Source organism: Tupaia chinensis, unplaced genomic scaffold (assembly GCF_000334495.1).
Source record: "Tupaia chinensis unplaced genomic scaffold, TupChi_1.0 Scaffold147500_2, whole genome shotgun sequence".
Lineage (NCBI taxonomy): Eukaryota > Metazoa > Chordata > Mammalia > Scandentia > Tupaiidae > Tupaia > Tupaia belangeri.
This window is the reverse complement of record NW_006207352.1, coordinates 1,055,212-1,079,085: the sequence shown is the minus strand read 5'-3', so window position 1 is coordinate 1,079,085 and position 23,874 is coordinate 1,055,212. Positions and strand designations below refer to the sequence as shown.

The window sequence follows — 23,874 nt, the reverse complement described above, 5'->3', positions numbered from 1 at the left end:
TGTGGCGCGGCCCACCCCCCCCGGGGGGGGGGGGGGGAGTGATTTCTCACTTTCTGTCTTTTTCTGTCTCTCCAGCAAGCGTATACGCCCTATAGCAAAAATTTATCTAAGAAAATACTGGGCCAACAGGTGGTGTGGTAGTTAAGGGTGCTGGATTCCCACGTGACTGACCATGGTTTGAGTCCTGGACCTGGAGGCTTGCTTTCTCACTTTCCTTCTCTCTCATTCTGTCCCTCTCTGGTCAAATTTAAATAAGTAAGTAAATAAATAAGGTTTAATTTAAAAATAATTCTTTAAAAAAATACTAACATAGAAAACAAATGGGAAAATGTGGAAATGCAATTTTTTTTTTTAACAGTCTTTGCTCTAGGGTGAGTGCTTGCTAAAGACAGAGAGAGGAAAGGAAGTGAAAAATCACTCCTCAGGGGGTATTGCCACACCACAGTCCCTTCTCCTCCCTCCTCTCAGGATTTTGGGCACACATGCACGCGTGCTAAGCATGATTTTTTCAAGCTACCAGGTTCGGGACTCAAACCACAAAGTTGACCACATGGGAAACAGCCACTTTAACCCCCATATCACCTACTGGTCCCTGGAATGCTTTTTTTTTTTTTTTTTTTTTTAAGGTTTTGCTACAAGATGTGTGTGCTCACTGGAGATGGAGGGTTAGGGAGAGAGGAAAAAGATTACTCCCCTCTGGAGGGAATAGCCTTGCAGCAATCCCTTCTCCCCCATTCTCCTCTTGGGATTCTGAGCACGCACATGCATGTGCCTGGTATGTTTAACAAGGCCTCGGGTCCGGGACTTGAACTATTCAGCCAGCCACATGGCTCCAGCTGCCTTAACCACTGCACAGATGGTTAGTCCCAGAATGCTATTTTAACACGTCTAGAGTAAAACAGCTCTCCAGCTATCCTGTGGCGTGACGGGTGGGGTGGATGGATCCCACATGGCCAACGGCATAGTTGGAGTCCCAGATTCAGCATCTCGCAAAACACACCAGCGCCATGTCCACATGTGCATGCCCAAAATCCCAAAAGGAGGGGAAAGGAGAGAAGGAATTAGCATATGAGCATTCCCCACAGGAGGAGATGAAGGGGCTCTTCTTTTCCCTCTCACCCTCCTTCTAGCAAGCACATGTGCCCACTGCCAAAATGAAAGACAAAGTCAGAGAAAGAATCGGCTCTCAAAAAGCTCATATACCCAAAGGGCCAAACTCAAAGAGTGCTGAGGGGGACAGCTTGCTGTCTCGCTTTCTCACTTCATCTCCCTCTCTCTCGCTCTCTCCCTCTCTGGTCAAATTAAAATAAATAAATAAAGGTAAATAAAATAATTATTTAAAAAAAAATTGGCAGCCCAAAATTAGTTGATACTTACATGGCCTTTTCTGCATTTCGAGCCTGAGAAGAAAGAAAAAAAGAAAAATGCCAATGTTAAAATACCTTTTTTGGGAACCAGCAGTTAGCGTAATGGCTATGTCGCTGGACTCCCATGTAGTCGACCGCGGTTCGCATCCCAGACCCGGTGGCTTAAAACTCACGCCGGGCGCATGTGCGTGCGTGCCCAAGATCCTGAGAGGAGAATGTAGGAGAAGGGATTGTGGCGTGACCATCCCCCCTGGGGGGGTGATTTCTCGCTTTCTGTCTATGTCTCTGTCTGTCTGGCGAGCGCACGCACCCTATAGTGAAAATCTCTCCAAAAAAAAAAAAAACTTTTTTTTGCCCATTTACTTTAGTGAAAAGTTTACAAGACACAGTTGCAAGCAGACTGCTCACACTGCTCTGTTAACGGCAATGACAACAGAATTGAAAGATGCCCAAATCCAGTGACTGACACTCTTCCCTCCTCGAGGTAACACCTCTACGCCAGCATGTCCCTGCCACTGACACCCGGCTCCCACGCCTTCTGCAAACACTACTTGTGTCATCACCACCGCAAGACACTCTGCGATCCCTCTCTTCAGCCTAGCTGCTGCTCTGTGTCTGGGTTTATACTCACCACCAGCATCATAGCTGTCTGTTCCCTGCCGGCAGGGTTTGGGAAGGCAGCGCAAAGAATGGACTTACATGAGGGTCTTATTTCACACATTAGACGTGTACCTGCGTGCCGCGGATCGGGCAAGGCAGGGTGGGTAAATGAGAAGAGACTGTGCTATGACCCACCCTATGGAGAGCTGCTTTTTCTCCTCTCTCTCTGTTCTCTGGTGAGTGCAAATATCCTCTATGAAAAAAATAATAAAATTAACAAAGAGATGGGGTGAGCAGGTGGCATGAAGGTTAAGGTGCTAGATCCCATATATCCTGCTTCATGGTTCAAATCCTGGACTTAGCTGCTTGAGAATCAAAGCTGGGTGCGTGTGCGTGTGCATGCCCAAAATCCTTGCAGAAGGATAGAGAAGGAACTGAAGCATGGCCACTCCTTATGGGGGTGACTTCTCACTTTACCTCTCTGGCAAGTACATGTGCCTTTCAGAAAGCACACAAGAAAGTACGAAGAGATGGAACTAGCAGATGGTGTGGAAGGTAAGGTGGCTGGATGCCACATGTCCAACTGTGAGGTTCAAGTCCTGGACCTAGTGGCCTGGAACTCACGCTGGGTGCATGTGCATGTGCGTCCCAAATCTCAAGAAAAGTGACTACAGCATGGGCACCTCCCCAGAGTAGTTTTCTTTTCTTTAATTACTTTATTAAACTTTATTTATTTTATTTATTTATTTAAATTTGACCAGAGAGGGACAGAGGGGAGAGAGAGAAAGAGAAAGCAAGCCACCAGGTCCAGGTCCAGTACTTGAACTGTGGTCGGCCATGTGGGAGTCCAGCACTCTTAACCAACAGGCCGCCTGCTGGCCCCAGGGTGAGTAAATTTTCACCTTCCCGCTCTCTTTGTCTCTCTCTGGTAAGCACACACACTCCATAGCATACAAAGGGAAACAAACAAACAAACAAAAAGACATTGTAATTCATGAGAAAATGGAATTTTTTTTTCAAATTTATTTTCCAAGAATTATTTATCATTTTCTTTTCTTTTTAATTTTCTACAGGGTTTGTGTGCTCACCAGAAAGAGAGAGAGGGAAGAGAGAGAGAGTGAATGAGAAAGCAAGCTACCAGGTCTGGGACTTGAACCGTGGTCAGCCACGTGGGAATCCAGCACCTTAATCACCATATAACCTACTGGCCCTGGAAAATGGAAATAAAAACATGATTTTATTTTGGTACAAAATATTTTGACTCATGGGAACCAGCAGTTAGCGTAATGGCTATGTCGCTGGACTCCCACGTAGTTGACCGTGGTATGCGTCCCGGACCCGGTGGCTTAAAACTCACGCCAAGATCCCGAGAGGAGAACCGAGCAGGGATGGCGGTGTGGCCATCCCCCGTAGGGGGGTGATTTCTCGCTTTCTGTTTCTGTCTCTCTGGCGAACACACGCACCCTATAGCAAAAACCTCTTCAAAAACAAAAAAAAAAACGTCGCCTCTCTAAACCTGTCTCGTCATTTATTTCTTTAGCCACAGGGTACATACACTCCCTGGAGAGACAGGAGGGAGGGAAAGTGGGACGGCCATGCCACAACGCCTCCTCCACCCGCTCAGGATTTGGGGCACACACACGCGCCCGGCGCGTTTTCGACCTGACCCGTGCAGTCGGCCTGGTGGACCCAGGCGCCTTAACCTCGCCACCCGCGGGCTCCTGGTTCCATCGTTAGCACACAAGCCAAGTCCCTCATCTGCAGAGACGTGGCGATGACCGAACGCGGCCGACAGGCCGAGTCGCCCAACACAGTGTACAGCTCCCTTATGCCCCCTCCCAGGTGACAGACAAACTGGGCAGCCTGGAGGCCACGGCGCGCCCGCGGCGCACAGCACCAGGCGCCCTCGGGGCTAGCGGGTCGGGAGCGCTCCGAGGTCGCGTCCCCCCGCCGCCGGCCCCCCCGCCGCCGTGAGGACCGGACCCGGCGACAGTGCAGGCAGTGGCAGCGCGCCCGTCTGCCGCCTCGCCTCCGGCCCGGGAGGTTCCACAGACTCCGCCGAATCCGACCCCAAAAGGTCTGACAGTTCCCGCTCTTCGCCGGAAAGGGAAATGCGCAGGACCGGAAGTGGGAGCCGGAAGTGCGGTAGCACGCCCTTCGGGGGAGGGGAAGGGCGCCTCCGCACAGCGTCCCTGCGCTGCACCGTCGCGCGGACGCGCGTGCGCAGAGCGGGCGGGGGCGGGGCTGCTCTCGCGCAGTGACCCGGGCCTTGTGCGAATTCCGTGCGAGGCTGCTTGTGTGCTCGCGATAACGGCGGGATCCCTTCGCGATGACGCCGCCTCCGAGGAAGCGGGCGGCGCTACTCGTGCTGGCCAGCCTCCACGCGCTCGGCGAGTGTGTGCGCACCCCGAGTGGGCCGGGCGGGGATTCCTCTCGGCGGCTGGCTAGGCCTGGGCGGAGCGCGAGGATGGCCCCGCCTTGGGGTGGCCAGCGTGGCTAGGGAGGGCTGCGTGCCACGTAGGCGACGCCCCTCTCTGCGGGGGACTCGGGAGCGGAAGTGGGAGTCGTCGCGCTAGGACACCCCCCGCGGCGTCACGGTGCAGGCCCCGACTGGGGTTCCGGGCCGACGTGGGACCTGAGCACCGTCCCCCGCCCCGTGTGCCCGACTCAGCTCGAACTCATAGACCGGCTCCGCCGCTTCACCAGCTGCGTGGCCTTAGAGGACTCCACCTCTCCGTACTCCCCTCCGCTGTGAAGCTGGCATAATGGCATTCACCTGAGTGCAAATTTTTCCCTTCTGTCATAAAGCAATTAAACACTGCGTAGTAAGCGCTGCCATCTGCAGTTCTCAATTTTAACAAAAACCCAGGGGCCACCTGGTCGGGCCCGTCGAATCCCAGACCCAGTGGCTTGAAACACACTGGGCACGTGTGCATGCAGGCCCAAGATCCCCGGAGATGGAGGGGGTTAGTTACCCCCTGGGGAGAGATTCACTTTCCCAGAGTCTCTCCCCACCAGGGAGCTCGCTTTCTGGAATTGAAGCTTAGGTGGTCAGCAGGGCCAAGTCTTTCTGGACGTGGTGACTTCAGGTTTTACAGGCCCCTTCCTACAGGAATCCCATCTTTTTTAACTGCCAGAGGGCAGGCGTAGTCTGAGGGAAAGAAAGCCCTCTCCTGCTCAGCATGCAGTGTGGTCACCTTGTAATGTCCCCATTTCTTCATCCTCTTCCGGCTCTGGGCCCACCCGTGTACCTAGTATGTGGTTTCAATTCACTGAAGCCTGGATTCAAACTATGTTCAGCCATGGAGTTCTGGCTCCCCTGACCACTACTAGCGTGATGCAGCCCCCACCCTTGGCATGTCTGGCATAATATAACAAGGGGACTTCAAAAGTTTACAGAAAAGTTAATGAAGCAAAACGATTTTGAAATCCATGCAGGATTTTCATAATACACATTTCCACAAACTTCTTGAAGACTACTCATACATTAATTAGGGTGAAAAAAAAATCTAGCATTAAAAATCTTTTCTTGGGCTGGTAATATGGTGGTTAAGACACTAGATCCCATGCTGCTAGATGCACAGGTGAAGTCCCAGATCCAAGGGCTTGAAAAACATGCCAGATGTGTGCACCTGAGAGAATACAGAAAATACTGTGATGAGGTCATGACACTCCCTCTCTGGCACCAGACCTATGGCAAATCTGGCAAATCAATTGAAAACTAAAACTGTATTTGACACAGCCAAATGAGATGAGACCAAGTAGTGGGCCCAGCCAATGATCAAATGCCACGACCCCAGTTAAAAAATTATCAACCTAATTAATGACTAGGGCCCTTGAGCCACTCTCTCTCCTGCTCAGGCCTGCTCCTACCTCTTGGGAGTGCACTCTTTTTTTGGGGTGGGGGGGAGGAGGTTTTTGCTATAGGGTGCGTGCGCGCGCCAGACAGAGAGAGACAGAGGGACAGAAAGCGAGAAATCACCCCCCCGCAGGGATGGCCACGCCGCAGTCCCTTTTCCTCCATACTGCTCTCGGGATCTTGGGCAAGCACGCACATGCGCCCGGCGTGAGTTTTAAGCCACCAGGTCCGGGACGTGAACCATGGTCGACTACGTGGGAGTCCAGCGACATAGCCATTACGCTAACTGCTGGTCCCTTGGGAGTGCACTCTTGCTTTTACTTGGCAAGTAACCCTTTGCTTTTGCTTTAAAAAAAAAAAAAAAAAAAAGAGAGAGAGAGAGAGAGAAAACTGGAATGACACAGAACTAGGGCATCATTATAATCGATCGTAAGTTTCTACAGCCCTACTAAGACAACTGACACCGGAACTACACACCTTATTCATGCTTCCATACTTAACAAGTCATCTTTCACTTCCAAACTCATGATTTAATTAGTACAAAAAGAAGTTCCAACTGTCAGCTTTCACTCCTCCACAGGTCCCTCTGTCCACTATTTACATTAATCTGAATTGAATTTGAAACAAACAAAAAGAACTTTAGTCAAACTCCCCTTCCTCCTCCAGCTTTATTGGAATAGTTTAAAATTACATTTCTATTTTCTAGGACTTCAGTTGCTTTTTCCATCTGACTTTTAAAAACTGATTACAGCAAATGAAACACAGTTGTCTAAGTGATATAGTATACAAAAATAACATCTTGATTTCTGTGAAAATGCAATTCTCTGCAATTCCTGAATAGCTCCAAATTTTGCTAACTCTGAGCATCGATGTTACACTGCGTTTTAGATTTCGTCTTTGAAAAAATGTGTTCTGAACCTTTGCCATCACCACCTACATGTCCAGCATCAACGCTGGGGTGAAGCTGTTTCTGCTTTAGGCTTTTATCCCGATTTCTCTCGCACAGCCATGAACACGCACGTTTGTCTTTTTATTTTGTTTACTCCCACTCAACTGTATGTTCTATGTAGGGCCTGATACAGATGTTACTTGATGTTATTTAATAGCTACTGAGGTCAGACAATCCAAGGCCATCATTATGCTAAAATTAAAGTTATTTATGGAAGTTCATAGACACTTCCAGAATTGGTTTTACCTCCTACATGGGAACATATTCAAGAACCCCATAATGGGTTTACTGGTCTGACTCAACTCTTCCCATTCATCAATCCCTATTCACCAGTGGCGTGGAAAGGGGGTTCTTTAACAAAGCATTATACATAACACCTCTACCAAACTAAACATAAACTTTTTTTGTAGTTAAATGCAGAAAGTCGGTTTTTTCCACCCCTTTCCTCCTTTTACACGGCAAGTAAAGCTCACTGGCCTGGGAGTAGCCTCTATCTGCCAACCTTTGGCCAGTGAAGAGGATTCAGAGAAAATAATACAACCATCAACCAGAAAAAGGAGGGGCGACAAAGGAAAAGAATTAGGCTGTAGCCTCGATCGTGCATTCCCGTGCCAGGTGCCCCGACTCGCCACAGCGGTAACAGTTGACTTCACTCGTCTTGCTGCAGTTGATGGCTACATGACCAGTCTCGCCACACCTAGAAAAGAAGCACCGATAGTTTTCACAATAGTGTTCAGACCAGCGAAATGTTCTAACGAAGCAGTGGTCAATACAGAACAGGTCATTTTTCTTATGATCATCAGTCTTTTTAATAAACTAGGGGCAGGAAGGAATAAATTAGTAACGGCTGGTCAACTGTACAACCTAAACTATCAACTTAAAATGTGGGACAAAGGGGCCAGCATACCAGTTACATTGCTGGACTCCCACATGGCCAACCAGTACGAGTCCTGGACCAAGTGGCTTGAAAATCACGCCAGGCGAGTGTGTGTACATGCCCAAAATCCCAGGAAGAGAATGGAGAAGGGATTGAGGAGTGGTCTTGGTGGAAGGGGGGATGATTTCTCACTTTCCTTTCACTCTCTCTCGCTGAGGAATGCAGGCGCCCTATGGCAAAAACCTCTAAAAAAAAAAAAAAGGGGGGGGGGGGCAAAAAAACTCAAAACAGTGGCCAAGAAGATCTATCTATCAATTTGATCCTTAATGCTTTACAACTATACAGACACCAAAACGTGTCAAACTGTACGTGATAAACGTTACACACAGTTTACTGTCACAATGGCAAACAGACAAAGATTTCTGGATACATTACAAAAGATTTCTGTACTCTTAAATTTTTTATTTAACTTTATTTATTAATTTATTTTTAATGTTGACCAGAGAGAAGGACAGAGAGAGGGAGGGAGGAAGTGAGAAAGCCAGCTGCCAGGTCTGGGACTCAAACCATGGGCAGCTACATGGAAGTCTAGTGCCCTCAACCACCACCCCAACTGCCAGCCCCAGAAAATTTATGTACTCTTGACCCTTGAAAAAACAATAGGTATAAACCATGCAGGTTCACTTACACACGGATTTTTCTCAATACTAAAAACTTATTTCCTCTTCCTTATTGTTTTCAGTAACATTTCACTTACCTAACTTTCTCTATTATAAGAACATAAGTGTTGGGACCAGCAGGTGGCATAGTGATTAAGGTGCTGGACACTCCCACATGGCCAACCACAGTTGAGTCCCGGACCTGGTGGCTTGCTGTCTCGCTTTACATCTTTCTTCCTCTCTCTCTCTCTGTCTCTCTGTCTCTCTCTCTCTGGTCAAATTAAAATGAATGAATAAAATTAAATAAATAATTAAAAAAAAAACATGTGTTATAACAAACAAAATATGCATTAACTGACTCATTGGTAAGGCTTTGGATCAACAGTAGGCTATCGGTAATTAGGTTTTGGTGAATCAAAGTTAAATGTAGATGTCCAACAGCATGGTGAGTCAGTCGGTCACTAATGCCTGCACTATCCACAAATTGTACAACTTTCTACCAAGTCTCTGGAAGCTTCGCTTTTTAACTCTTATTTTCTTGTATACTTTTTAGTTTGCCAGAGGGCACATGTACTCACCAGAGACAGACAGAGGGAGAAAGCACACTATAATCGAGTGCGATCACACGACGATGCCTCCTCCTGCATCTCTCCATACTGTTGGGACTTTAGGCACATGCTACACGCACACGACCGGCATGGCTTTCAAGCTGCCAGGGTCTCGATGTGAGCTGTGGTCGGCCATGGGGAAATCCAGCTCCCTCTACCACTAGCTCACAGCTTCAGCTACTTGCTCATAAAACTATTGAAGAAACTACAGCTGTGTACTGATCGGTGTCATGACCCAGACCAACAGCAGAATAGATGGACTACTGGCTACATGTGCCCAAATTGGTCTCATTTGGTGACAGATAACTCCCACTGAATGAGCTGCCCCACAAGGCCCTTCCACTGAAAGAAGATTCACTACTAGAACTGTGCAGTGAGTTTTCCTCCAGCAGTTTCTTGACACTCACCTATAGCACTTCACTTTGGTGCAGTCTTTTTGAATATGTCCAAATTCTCCACAAGAATAGCACTTCTGCTCATCCGCGTGGTCGCAGTCGCGAGCCAGGTGGCCTGGTTTGCCACAGTTGTAGCAGCACTGCTCTCGCTCTCTCTTGGGCTCCTTGCAGTCCTTGGCGATGTGGCCACCTCTACCGCAGTTATAGCAGGCTTCAGCAATAAGAAAAAAAGCAGACCAAGACTATAAAACCCAAACAGTGCACACCCAGGGTTCAAAGTGCACAACACAAAACCTCAAGGGGGAAAATCCTTTCCAACACTCCTCTAGGTGCTCATGCTCAGTTCTCTGAGTTCTAGAAGGGCACAAAAAGGAAAGGTTAAATACTTACCATCCTCCTGAAGATCACAATCCTTGGCAAGATGACCAGACTCACCACAGCGGTAACAGATGTCTGGAAGAGATGAGGAAACAAACTGGAAACCTATTGTGAGCACAAGCAAAAAGAGTTGGGCAAGTTAGACCATCTTGACATTAACAAATACTGAAGTACTTCAAAATTTTGTATTCGACAAGAATACCTCTATCTGAGGTAAAACCACCTCTGCCACGGCTCCTCATCCCACGGCCACGACCTCCACCTGTAGGGCACTCCCGGGCCCAGTGGCCAGAGCGTCCACACTTGAAGCACTCATTGCTGCTCATGGCTGCAGTCAGATCTTCAAAAATGAAAGACGACAACATTAAACCACTTTTAATAAATATTAGACAGTTTTTATTCCCCTTTAAATATATATTTGTGAGGGGAAATCCTAGCCAATATATTGATTAGGACAATAATCATGATACCATGTCCTCAAGTGTATTAAAGTTAAAAGAAAAAAATTCTAAAACTTTTTCTTTTTTTTTTTTTTTTGAGAGGTTTTTGCTATAGGGCGCGAGCGCTCGCCAGACAGAGAGAGAGAGAGAGAGAGACAGAAAGCGAGAAAGCCCCCCCCAGGGGGGGATGGCCACGCCGCACTCCCTTCTCCTCCATTCTCTTCTTGGGATCTTGGGCGCACACGCGCCCGGCGTGAGTTTAAGCCGCCGGGTCCGGGACTCGAACCCGGTCGACTACGGGGGAGTCCAGCGACATAGCCATTACGCTAACGGCGTGTCCCTAAAACGTGAATTTTATTTTTTTGATGAAGATAGTTTTGTGAGTTTTTTTGTTTGGTTTTAGTTTAAGAGAGATCTTTTTAAAAATTATTTTTTAATTTTATTTATTCATTCATTTATTTTAATTTGACCAGAGAGAGAGAGAGAGACAGAGATAGAGAGAGAGAGAGACAAAGGAGGCTGCCAGGTCCGGGACTTGAACCGTGGCTGGCCCTTTGGCAGTGTCAAGCACCTTAACCACCACGCCACCTGTTGGTCCCCAACAGAGATTTTGCTACAGGGCACATGCACTCCTCAGTGAGACAGAAAGTGAAAAATCATCCCCCAGGAGGATGGCCATGTTGCAATCCCTTCTCCATTCTCCTTAGGATTTTAGGCACTCACATACGAGCGTGGCGTGAGTTTTAAGGTGCTGTGTCCAGGACTCAAACTGCAGTCGACTACATGGGAGTCCGGCAACATAACCATTACGTCATCTGCTGGTCCCAAACATGTGTCTTCATAAAACTTAAGATTTAAACGTTAAGTTATGGATCAATACACATGTCAACAGTTACTGACTGAGTGATGAAATTTACACAATATTGATAAACAGCCATTATCAGTAAGACATGTCAGTGATACCTCATCCCAAGTCCAACTCAACAACAGGTTAGTTCTCATCATAGTTAGAAGCTAGTGAGTTCTGAACAAATGGAATTAACCTACAGGTAACAAAACTGGAATAACCCAAACAAAGGATGCTGCAGCAGTGTGGGTTCTGAGGATGAACCGGGAGCAAAGGAAACCAGTCTCTGCAACCTTGGTACCTAACACCGTTGTTCCATGGCACTGCCCTGCCATGAGAGCCCTTAGGCAGAGATGTTGAAAACAGTGCAAGATACAATCTTCTCTACAGCATCCGTGTTTACCTGAAATAAGTACAAACATGAGGAGGGGATACCCCAAAATGCTAATAGCACCTATGGCCTTGGGAACATTTTTTTTCCCTCTTCTTTCCAAATGTTTCTATTAGGTTGTCAGGAAAGTTACGGCATATGTTTCTCTATATATATATTTTTAAGTTTATTTATTTCATAAGTGAGACACAGACAGAGAGAGACAGCATCCTCAACAGGGTCTTTTTTTAAGAGGTTTTTGCCTTAGGGTATGTGCGCTCACTGCCAGGAGAGACAGCAAAAGGGGAAGTAAGAAATCACCACCCAAGAGGAACAATCATGCTGCAATCCTTTCTCCGTTCTCCCCCAGGATCTTGGGCACACACAAGCACACGCAGGGCATGAGTTTCAGGACACCAGGTCCAGGACTTGTACTGCAGCCGCTCATGTGGGAGTCCAGCAATGTAACTGCTACACCGTCTGCTGGCCCCTCTATGTTTTCCACGCAAAAATGCGTCATGACTGTCTCGACAACCCAATGTAATGTAATTTTACATTTAAAATAAGGACCTGGAATATCACAATAGACTTCTTTTATGGGCATCATTTAAAAATAAAACTCCACTCCCACCAAAGCATATGGGTTTTGTACTTCCAATGTATCAATCTAAGAATAAACTGAGGCTATTCCTGGAATAGAGTAGAATGAAAGCAATGTAATATGTACTGTATTACATGTGTGCGTATCTAAATATTTTTACCCTAATCCCAGTGTCAGACAATAGTACAAAGGTTTTGTTTCAAATGTGCTATAGGGCACAGACCCTGGATGGGGCAGGTAATGAGTGTGAAAGAAAGCAAGCATCCCCTAGGCAGGGCCACACCCCAACTCCTTCTATTCTTGAGTTTTTAGACATGTACACATGCATGCCCCCAAGTGTTCTCCAAGCCACCAGTCAGGACCGGAGCCTCACAGTAGGACATGTGGAATCCTGCCACCTTAACCATCACACCACTGGCTGGCCCAAAGTATTTTCATTAAATACCCATTCAAAGCTAAGCACACACATCACCTAGAAAAGAACTTCAATTAAATTAAGACTGGATTAATGGGGACCAGCAGTTAGTGTAATAACTATGTCGCTGAACTCCCATGTAGCCAAGCGCAGTTCAAGTCCTGGACCCGGTTGCTTAAACAGACGACAGGCGCATGTGTGTACGTGCCCAAGATCCTGAGAGGAGAATGGAGAAAGGATTGTAGTGTGGCCATCCCCCCTGGGGGGGTGATTTCTTGCTTTCTATCTCTCTGTCTCTCTGTCTTTCTGATGAGCGCATGTGCCCTATAGCAAAAACCTCTCCCCCCCGCAAAAAAGATTGGATTAATGGAAGCAGCCAAACTAACCAGAGCAAAAAACCCAGGAGGCAGTTAGTGAAGAATCAAGCTCAAGTTTAGTTTTTAAAATTTCCCTTGTCAAATATTCAGAAGAACCCAAAAGAGCTCCCTATGGCCCACGGTAATGTGCTTCTCAAGAGAAGCTGGGTCCCACGTGACAATCGAGATTCAAACCAGAGGCCTGGGCAGCCTAAAGTACGCCAGACCCATGTACAAGTGCCCAGAGTCAACAGGCTGGGGGACTGGAGGAAGGGTTCGCAGCACTACGAGGCCAGGCAAGGTGCACCTGCGGCTACTCTGTAAAGAGCATGTGCACGTGAGCAACAGCCTTTGAAACAGGCCAGTGCTCACTGTGGTTCTCTGCAATCTGACTCAAGTCTTAGGCTGCATTAGCTTTGGAACCACTCTGTGACGTGAAGCATTCTAAGTTATGTAAAGTGCTTGCTCATCTCCCAGAGGAAGGAGAGTGGGAAACCCAAGGCACATGGAGTGGTCCAAGCAAAAGATGCTTTGGCCACCCCCACCATTTCCACAGAGCTTCTTCTCCAGGTTAGAGTCAGACAATGTCCACACATATGACCATCTCTCCATGGGTCTCTGCACAGAGTGAATGACCACCTACTCTTCATATTTATCATCAGCATTTGACAAGTTCTGAATATTCTGTAATATTTAAAGATACTTATCTTAAAAAAAAAATCTGTTCATCCAATATTCAATATGTATTTCTAAAGCTGAAGAAAATCTGGAACTAGTGGTTGGCAGAATGGCTATGTTGCTGGATTCCCATGTAGTCGACAGCAGTTCGCGTTCCAGACCCAGTGGCTTGAACTCACACCAGGCATATGTGTGTGCGTGCCCAAAATCCCTAGAGAAGAATGGAAGAGAAAGGACTGCAGCATGGCCATGGCCCCTGGGGAGTGATTTCTCACTTCCTGTCTCTGTCTGCCTTTCTAGCAAGCGCACACGCCCTATAGCAAAAACCTCTCTTAAAAAAAAAAAAGAAAAGAAAAAGAAAGAAAGAAAAGAAAATTATACTTCCTGACAATCTCCCCTTGGAATGCTTTAAAAGGATCTTTATTTCATAAATGTAAAGTACAAAGAAAGACTGTTACAGTGAATCAATCCATATAGCTTACTAATGAAATAAAGTTACCAAAAGGTTTAGATTTTTCATAGAAATGCTACAGTGGCATAGTGGTTGAGGCACTGGACTCCCCACATAGCCTATCACAGTTCAAGTCCAAGACCTGGCGGCTTGAAAAATCATCCCGTGCACGTGTACATGCATGTGTGCCCAAAATCTCAAGAGGAGAAAGGATTGTAGCATAGCCATCCTCCCTTAGGGATGATTTCTTCCTTTTTTTTTTTTTGGAGAAGTTTTTTGCTATAGGGCATGTGAGTTCGCCAGAGGGACAGAGACAAAGAGAGGAAGCAAGAAATCATCCCCCAGGGAGAATGACCACACCGCAATCCATTCTCCATTCTTCTCTTGGCATCTTGGGCACGCACGCACTCACGCCTGGACACACAAACTCACGCAGGGTGTGAGTTTAAGCCACCAGGTCCAGGACTCGAACTGCAGTCAACTACATGAGAGTCCAGCAACATAGCCATTACGCCAACTGCTGGCCCCTCTTGGGGATGATTTCTCATTTACCCTGTCTCTTTCTAGCACGTGTATGTGCCCTATGACAAAAACCTAAAAAAAGAATAAAAAAAATTTAGCTGGGCACAGTAGCAAACATCTATAATCCTAGCTGGGACTAAACTGGAGGATGAGGCATGTGGGTACAACACAGCAAGATCCTGTCTTTAAAATTAATAATGATAACTGACCAGGGCTCAAATCCCAGCCTGGCAGCATGAAAAACAGGATGGAGAAATGGAGAGGAGATTGCAGAGTGACCACACATTCTCCCGCTGTCTCTTGCAGGACAGGCACATACTCTGGGAAAAATACATTTTTAAAAGAACTGACTAACCAGTGCAGAGATTTTGGTTTTCTTTCTCCCCCCTTCTTTCAGGTTCTTGCTATACTGTGTATGGTTCATGGGGGGGCAGTGTTGGCAAGAGATCACACCCCCCCCGCCCTGCAATCCCTTTGTTCACCTTGGGATTTGGGGCACACATGCACATGTGCCCAGGTGTGTTTTTCAAGTTGCTAGGTCCAGGACTAGAACCATAAAATCATCAGTTAGGTGAGATGATCTTTCATTGACTGTTTGCTTCTCCATTTTGTCTTGTTCACTCAAGGGGCCCATTCATGGGACCCATATCCAAAGTACACAGAGAGGGGGAAAAAATTGACAGAAAAAGAATATTTCTGGAAAGGCAAAAATAAGCTAAGAAAAGACTTTAAGATACACATTGAGGAGCCAGCAGGTGGTGTGGTGGCTAAGGCAGATGGACTCCCACATGGCAACCATGGTTCGGGTCCCGAACTTGTCAGGTTGTTCTCTCACTTTCCTTCTCTCTCTCTCTCTCTCTCTCTCTCTCTCTCTCTCTCTCTCTCGTCAACTAAAAAAAAAATAGTAATAAGTAAAAATAATGACAATGAGTAAGACTGAATTAAAAAAAAGATTAAACATTGAGCTGGGGACCAGCAGATAGCATAATGGTCACATCCCTGGACTCCCACAAAGCTGACTGTGGTTCGAGTCCTAGAACCAGCAGCTTAAACTCACGCTGGGCACGTGTGTGTGCGTGCCCAAGATCCCGAGAGGAGAATGGAGGAGAAGGGATTGCAGTATGGACGTCTTCCCAGGGGGCGATTTCTTGCTTTCTATCTCTCTAGTGAACACACACACTAGAGCAAAAATCTCTCAAAATAAATAAATGAATGAATGAATAAATGAATAAAATTCAGCTCTGCTTCCTCCTACCCTAACCAGTTAAAATGAGAACATCTCAGTACAAACTACATATATGGAAAGCAGTATTTTTCTTAGAAAACCAAATGAAATAATCCCATCAATACAATGTCTTGCAGGGCTGCAACTAAAGAATCCTGCAAATCAGGCAAGCACTTCTCAGTGGCAATGACAGAACTTTTAGTATAAAGTTTTAGATGTTTTGCTACCAACACATTTTTAGTCACATATTTTTGTTTTCTGTAATTAAAACAAACAAAAAAAACAACTAAGTCTTAAAAGGGGCAGGAGGGGCCAGCAGATGACATAGCAGCTATGTCACTGGATTCCTGCATGGTCAACCACGTTCGAGTCCCAGACCCAGTAGCTTGAAAATCACACTGGGCACATGTACATGTGTGCCCTAGGTCCCAGGAGGAGAACTGGGGAGAATGGATTGCAGGCATGACCCTCTGGGGGTGGGGGGTGATTTCGCACTTTCCCTCTCACTGACTCTTTGCCTCCCTAGGAGAGTGCATGCCCTAAGGCAAAAAAACTCTTGGGGGGGGGGGCAACCTCTTCATATCTCAGACTCAGGATCAGCAGATGGTGTAATAGTTAAATCACTGGATTCCTACATGGTCAACCACTGTTCGAGTCCCAAACCCAGCAGCTTCAAACTCATGTCAGACGCATGTGTGAACATGCCCAAGGTCCTGAAAGAAGAATGGAGGAAAAGGGACTGTTGTGTGGCCCCCCGGGGGGTGATTTCTCGCTTTCTCTCCCCCATGAGCACTCACTCCGTATAGCAAAAATCTAAAAACCTTAGACTCATCACCAGTATTGCCAACTGTAAAGAGTACTCTTCTGTGTATGCAGCACCTGCTTCCTGACCTGACAGCCAGGCCACGCAGTGAATCAGCGGGTCTCCATTTTCACGAAATAACTGATCCCTGGTTACAGAGCTATCTCTTCAGTGACTTTAATAAGCTAACTTCCACGTTTCAGAGGCAAGCTATTACCCTAGGAAGAAGGTCCCTACCCCAATACTCATCTGGTGTACAAATACATTTGGCTTAAGTCTTTCTTAAGAGAACTTAACACAATTCCTTCAGAAAAGGCAGGCAAGCAGGCCAGCACGGAGAATCCAGGCTCCGTGGCTCCCGCTGCCTCCAGGACTCCTGGCTGAAATCCCACTGTTCTGGCCTCCATCCTGCTCTTAACCACCTGTCAAGTCCATTTCCAAGGGCCACTCAAGGGCCCTCAAATGCCAATGCTATAGAAGAACCTGACCACATCTCCCAGTCCAAGACACTCCTTCCTGTAAGACGCAGGGTACTTTGTTAATATCTAACAACCCAACCACATTGCCTTTTATGGGCAGAGACCAAAGTGGTTCACCTTCGAATGTTCACAACACCCCATAGTAGCTGTTATATAAGTCAGTATTTTGGGGTGGTGGATTTTTGGGGAAAGAAGTTTCTTAGTCATTTGCTAAATGAAACTAGCTGTCTATCCTGTGCAGACCCAATCCAATCTAATCAAATACTGGCCAAAAAAGCACCTATATTCTTGCTACAGAAAGTTACTGCACCATTAAACTAAGAATGTGTTTGTTTGGGTTTTTTTAGATAGAGATTTTTGCTATAGCGCATGTGCACTCACTGTAGAAACAGAGAGACATAAAGTGAGACATCACCTCCGTGAGGGGTACATCTACACCGTAATCCCTTCTATATTCTCTTCTCGGGATCTTGGATATGCACACACACATGCCCAGTCTGAGTTTTAAGCTGTCGGGTCTGGAACTGGAACCCCAGTCAATCACATGGGAGTCCAGCAATATAACCATTACGCCATCTGCTGGTACCACTAACAATGTATTTTTAACTATGGACCCTTTAAGGATAGACTATAATCATTCTGAGTCTCACATCTTTCTGAAATGACAGGTAAGTCTACGCAAATGAATTTTTAGGACCCACAGCTTTCACCTTCTGGCAGGGATTAAGGCGCACCACTCTAGACATTCTCAACATAATTTAAAACAAAAGTAGGGACCAGCAGTTAGCATAATGGCTATGTCACTGGACTCCCATGTAGTCCACGGTGATTTGAATCCCAGACCCGGTGGCTTAAACTCACAATGGGCGCGTGCATGTGTGTGGCTAAGATCCCGAGAATGGAGAAGAAGGGATTGCAGTGTGGCCATCCCCCCGGGGGGTGATTTCTCACTTTCTGTCTTTCCGTTTCTGTGTGTCTTTCTGTTGAGTACACACGCCCTATAGCAAAAATCTCTCCAAAAAAGAAAAGAGTAAAACAAAAGTAATTCACAACAGAAATAACTTCCACTTTAAAATATTCTTCTCTTTTTTTTTCTTTTTGAGAGGTTTTTGCTATAGGGTGCGTGCGCTCGCCAGACAGACAGAGAGAGACATAGAGACAGAAAGCGAGAAATCACCCCCCAGGGGGGATGGTCACGCCACAATCCCTTCTCCTCCATTCTCCTCTCGGGATCTTGGGCACGCACGCACACGCACCCAGCATGAGTTCTAAACCACCGGGACCAGGACGCGAAACCCGGTCGACTACGTGGGAGTCCAGCAACATAGCCATTACACTAACTGCTGGTTACCCACTTTAAAATATTCTTCAAATTCTTTTTTTTATTTTTTTAATGATTTAACTTTATTTATTATCATTATTGCTATTACAATGTTAATTTGATCACAGAAAGAAAGAGGTAAAGTGATAAAGCAAGCTGCCAGGTCTGGGACTCACAGTCAGCCACGTGGGAGCCCAGCGTCCTTAACCACCACGCCACCTGCTGGCCCAAATTCTAAACTACATTATGATAAAGCTAAAACTAGGTAATAGATCAAAACAGGAAACTGCTGAGTAATAAGACCAAAGCAAGTTAAGAGTATTTCAGATTACCTAATGCAATCCCCTCCGGCCCCATGTGGCTAAGAAATGTTTGCCTGGGGTCACTAAGAACACCAGCAGCCAGGTCATGCCTAATTTAACATCCAGCACCATCCTATTACTCCAAGAATTCACCATCAACGAAACCTCATTGAAATATGCATACTGGGCCATCAGGTGACATAGAGATTAAGGTGCTGGATCCCACGTGGCCAGCTGCATAGTTCAAGTCCTGGATCTGGTTTTTGAAAATCATGCCAGGAGTGTGCCCTCAAGATTGTGAGAGAAGACTGGACAAGAGACTGTAACCTGGCCATCCCCCTTGGGGGGGGGGGGTGAATTCCTGCTTTGCCTCTGCCTCCCTCCAGTGAACACGTGTACTCTATGGTTAAAAACCTAAAAAACCACTCTCCATTTTCACTGTTTTCAGATAGCAGGAGAACCTATTTTCTCTTCCTTTTGCTAAGAAGCATTGATAAATCCACACTGCACTGATGGGTCCTAACACACTAGAAAGATTTGGGGACCAGAGGTAAGCCTGGCTAACCACTTAACCATTTGCTGTGTTGTCCCTAAGACATGTGACCACTGTCCTGTCCTTATTTGTAAAAGGGAGATGATGCAACTGTCCCGAGGGGAGAATTATTACGAGGTGCCCTGTGCTCAATCTTGCTGTCAATAAATTCACAAATCTGTGAAAGTTTATGTCCTCAGTGTGCAGTTATTCGTTCCTTTACATTCTGCTCCAATTAGGTTACAAGAAAAACTCAATTTAGTGTCCACACAGCAGGCTCGAGTGAATCTATCTCAGAACACATTTGCACTTCCCATCTTATTGTCTATTTCCTGAACAAAATGGAGAAGAAAAATGGGTGATTTCCAAGTGACTTCACACTTTCAAGTACCAAACAATCAGCTGTTTCTAAGTTTTGATGTTTGTGCACCAAATTGCCATGATGCAGACCATGCTTAGAGGTGGTCAAGGCACAGGGCATGTCAGGCAGGAGGGACATGAAGACGACAGTTGAGGGTCATGTATACTAAACGAAATTCGACTATTTTATAGACACATGTTGCACTTAACTAGGTTGTAAAAACTAAATTCTAGGGATGGTCAGCAGATGGTGTGGTGCTTAAGGAGCTGGACTCCCATGTGGCAGACGGTGGTTTGAGTCCCGGACCTGGTGGCTTGCTTGCTTTCTCGCTCCCTCTCTGGTCAAATTAAAAAAAATAAATGGATAAAGTTAAATAAAATAATTCTTTTCTAAAAAGAAAAAAATTAATTCTGGGGGCCAGCAGATAGTGTAATGATTACATTGCTAGACTCCCACATGGCCAACTGCAGTTTCAGTCTAAGCCTGGTGGCTTCAAACTCACCATGTACATGTGCGCATGCCTAAGATCTCAGGAGACTGGGGAAGGGACTGGAGCGTGGCCATTTCTCTTCCCTCTCACTTTCCATCTCTCCAGCAAGTGCACAAACCCTATGTCAAAAACCTTTAAAAATAAGTAACAAATTCTGGAATTGGTAAAAGCGCAAATGGATATATTAACGTGTCTTCGTTAACATCATAATTCTACCACACTTCTGAGGCTAGGAAAGCAGCCGATAAGCTTATAAAATCTAATAGTGTGTGGTCAAGACTTACAAAGCGTGCTCGTAAGTAACACATTCATGACCCAATCCTAGGAAACACATTTAAATAACGGGAAAGTTGGGAAGGGTGTCACTAGCAAAGCACATGAGTCTGGCGAACTTTATTGTTTAACCTGGTTAAGAACACTGCTATGGGGACCAGCAGTTGGCATAATGGCTATGTCACTAAACTTCCATGTAGTCAACCGCGGTTCGAGTCCCAGACCCAGCGGCTTAAACTTACACCATGCGTGTGTCTGTGTGTGCGTGTCCAAGATCTCGAGAGGAGAAAGGAGGAGAAGGGAATGCGGTGTGGCCATCCTGGGTGTGTGTGTGTGTGATTTCTTGCTTTCTGTCTTTCTGGCGAGCTCACGTGCTCTAGAGCAAAAACCTCTAAAAAAAGAAAAAAAAACCTGCTATGTACATTAACATTCGTACACCTCCTCAGCCACTCTAAACCCAGTAACCCCTGACTGCATCTGTTGTGACCTAACTACATTTAGACCACAGTGGGGCCTTGTCCCACTGTGGCGCTAAGACATTCAGAATTCAGACAGCTGTAATGAACACAAGCTGCAGATACAAGAAAGGAAGCAAGGTACATCAGATACCTGCACTCCTGCCAGAAGGGGCAGAGCACACCGCTGGCACGATTCTGCATTCTCATCCTGGTTCTTGCATTTACTGCCTGCCTTAGTTAATCACATCTATTTCTGCCTGCCCCGATTACCTCTAAAGGGTTTTTAATTAATAGCTGAATATCTCATGAGTCAGGCACTAATAAACACACTAGCTATAAATCTTACAACCCTGCAGTTACTTATTCTTGTTCCACTTTACCGATAAGGAGACTGAAGATCCAAGATCAAGTGCCTAACACAAAGCCACACAGCTAGAAAGTACTAGAATCAGGGTTTTTAAGTTTGGCTAGAATCCTCTGCAGAGGCTTTTGTTGAAATTTAGTGATAAAGAACACCAAAATGATATGTTAAGAGCATACCAATTCACTCCCCTACTCAAAATCACAAAGGCTATTACTATTATACAGCAAGTAACTTAAGGGAAAAACCACATGCTCATTTGAATTTTAGTGTAAAAGTATTCCTTCAGGGCTGGCAGGTGGCGTGGAGGTTAAGGACCCTGGACTCCCACATGGCAGAACGCAGTTCAAGTCCGGGACATGGCAGCTTTCTCTCCCCTCCATCCCGGTCAAATTAAAATTAATGAAATTAAATAAAACTTTTAAAAATGTATCCCTTCTGGGGCCGGCAGGTGGCATGGTGGTTGAAGTGCTGGACGCTCACATGGCCAACCATGGTTCAAGTCTTGGACCTGGCAGCTTGCTCTCATTCTTTCTTTCTCACCTTCTCTCATCAAATTAAAAAACAATTGATAAAATTTAATAAATATCTTTTTAAAAAATGTATCCCTTGGGGGACCAGCCAGTGGAGTGGTTGTTAAGGTGCTGGACACTCCCACATGGCTGATAGTTTAAGTACTGGACCTGGTGGCTTGCTTTTCTCACTTTCACTTTCTCTCTCCCTCCCTCTTCCCTCCCTCCTTCTGATTAAATTTTAAAAAAAAACCCTAAATGAATAAAAAATAAAATTCTTTTTAATAAAAAGTATCCCTTCTATATTTTCTTTAGCTAAACCAAAGTAAAGCTAGAATTGATAACTTTTTAAGTCTCATAACTGAATTTACTCACAGTACAGCATCACACAGCTTTCCTTCATTTTAAGCCACAAAGCACTCTCCTACACCTCCCCAACAAAGCCTTCTGCTTACAACTTGAATTTTGGTGCTGACAGCTCTCACTCTATCATCCCAACAGCTTTTTACAACATGAAATGCTGCAAAGCTCGCAGGAACCTCTCAATGGCATTCTCCAACAGCAGTGTCTGACACTGGCAGGACAGGAGTTTGGACCTGAGCACTGAAGGGGCGTTCTCCACATGGGCTAGGATGCTCTGCTCCTCAGCTTTCTGGGCCCTCTACTTACTGCCAGGAGGCTAGGAAGAAGAAAAGAGCAAACTTTAAAAGCTCCAAGTGTTTGGCCAACAAACCAATCATTCCAATCAATCCAACGGCGGTTTCGTTTGCTCTGCTGCACCAATGCGGAACCACATCCGTGCCAGGTGTTTTTAATAGATTGTATGCATCTTGAAGAACTATTTAATTTTACTACTACTTCTCCTTTAATTTGATATAGGGCATGTGTGTTCACCAGAGGGAAAGTGAGAAAGAAAGCAAGACACCAGTCTGGGACTCAAACCATAGTTGGCCATGTGGGAGTGCCCCAACTACCACGCCACCTGCTGGCCCCATAACAGATTTTAAACCAAAGGTATGGTAAAAATGAAAATAACCTAGTCATAAGTCATATTACAAAGCTGTGTCTTAAAGGAAATCACTCTGCCTGTCCCAGATGTTCAAACATCAGCATAAGAAATGCCTCTTGGTCTTTTTCTGGCTTTGATCGAAACATTTACAGGGACTACATATCTGTTTAAGAGACATTAACTCTCCTGTTATCAATATAAAAAGGAATGTGAAACTTTGAGTCCTAAAACAATTTAAGAAAAACTTATACAGACAAGAACAAAAATACATACTGTTGGCTTTTTAAAAATTGTTGCTAATAGTTGCAACTTGCAAAACAAAAATGTTAAGTCCTTAATTCAACCCTTGGGACTCTAATAAAAATTATTCTTTTATATTCCAGTATACAATGATCCTGCAGACAAGAATCAGGCAACAAGCCACAAACAGCACAGTCCCGGGACCCTAACTTCACAGGTGTTTAATCAGAGCAATTCTTTAGACGTGTCTTTTAAAAACTACTCTGCCGGAAAAGGGGACCCTAGGAAGTAGGGACTGTATGTCATACTTCTCTCCCTAGGTTTTTCAAAAGCCTTCCCTCAACGTATACTGACTGAGCGAACACACAACACGCAGACGCCAGCTTAAATTCGAACAGGAACTTGGGAAACGCACATATTACCTGGCTGCTGATCTCCAAAACTGGACTGAACAGGAAAGGAGAAAAACCTATTCTTAAAAAACGTCATTGGGGGCAAGATGAGGCGGTATTTTAAAGTAATCCCCCATTCTTCTTCTCGTTTTTTTTTTTTTTTTAAGACAAAAACAAATCCAGAATCTTGGCTTCTCCTGAATAATGGTGAAATCGCCACCCGACGCAGAGCCAGGGCCAGGTGCGCGGCTTCCCCTCCAGCGCCCCCGCGGCTGAGGCCATGTGGCCACCATGAGGCAGCGACGTCAGCTCCCCCGTAATGAAGCCAACACCCGAGCCGACTGCGGGCGACTCTGCGGCTCCCAAGTACGCTTTCGCCATACGGAAAGCCTAGACGGAGGCCGGCTAAGTAAACTTCGTGCCTCGCTTGTAAACTACAGCCGCTGAGTTAACCCGAAACCGAGGCAGCGGCTCCTGCTGCCGCTGCGGTCTTGAGGCTTGACAAACTCACGTTCTGCCGACCCTGGGGTTTTCCGGGGAGCCCAGGGATATAAACCGTGTGGACTCGGGGAAGGCGGGCCCGTTCCAGACTCCACACCTGGAGTGTTCCAAGGGCGACAAAGACCAGAACCAGCCCGTCCCGAAGGCCCCAAGGCCCCGCGGAGTGTCCCGCCCAGGCCCCAAGGACCCTCCGCCAGGCCCGGGCGCCCTGGCACGTGGCCCGCCCCGCCGCTTCCCGCCAAGC

The 23,874-nt window shown here is 46.2% G+C and overlaps 2 protein-coding genes across 7 annotated transcripts in view; both read right to left on the bottom strand.

Annotated features, from left to right (window-relative positions):
• ISY1 (ISY1 spliceosome associated protein) overlaps positions 1–1,406 on the bottom strand; it is a gene marked incomplete at its 5' end in the record, with an annotated part of 24,608 nt that extends 23,202 nt beyond the window's left edge. Inside the window, one exon of the mRNA XM_027768813.1 lies at positions 1,378–1,406. Within this exon, the coding sequence (XP_027624614.1) occupies positions 1,378–1,406 (29 nt within the window). The remainder of the gene's footprint in view (positions 1–1,377) is intronic.
• Positions 1,407–6,464: 5,058 nt separating this feature from the next.
• On the bottom strand, positions 6,465–23,599 carry CNBP (CCHC-type zinc finger nucleic acid binding protein). Of its 6 annotated transcripts, none has more exons than XM_027768819.1 (5): positions 23,160–23,599; positions 9,895–10,032; positions 9,705–9,767; positions 9,327–9,528; positions 6,465–7,472 (listed from the first exon to the last, which is right to left on the bottom strand). In XM_027768819.1, the coding sequence occupies exons 1-5, from the start codon at positions 23,224–23,226 to the stop codon at positions 7,355–7,357; spliced, it is 588 nt and encodes a 195-aa protein (XP_027624620.1). In that variant the 5' UTR covers positions 23,227–23,599; the 3' UTR covers positions 6,465–7,354. The 6 variants fall into 6 exon arrangements, with proteins under 6 accessions (XP_027624620.1, XP_014440210.2, XP_027624619.1 ...); XM_014584724.2 differs by having other exon boundaries at positions 9,705–9,797; positions 23,160–23,593; XM_027768818.1 differs by having other exon boundaries at positions 9,705–9,797; positions 9,916–10,032; positions 23,160–23,579.
• Between the last annotated feature and the right edge of the window lie 275 nt (positions 23,600–23,874).

What these genes read in the sequence shown, in the direction of transcription:
- CNBP (XM_014584724.2), bottom strand. Translation starts at nt 23,226, where the DNA reads ATGACGTTTTTTAAGAATAGGTTTTTCTCCTTTCCTGTTCAGTCCAGT. An exon ending in TTTTGGAGATCAGCAGCCAG is followed by an intron (nt 10,033 to 23,159) that starts GTAATATGTGCG and finishes TCATTTTTGAAG; the next exon opens with ATCTGACTGCAGCCATGAGC. An exon ending in TTGTGATCTTCAGGAGGATG is followed by an intron (nt 9,529 to 9,704) that starts GTAAGTATTTAA and finishes TTCTTATTGCTG; the next exon opens with AAGCCTGCTATAACTGCGGT.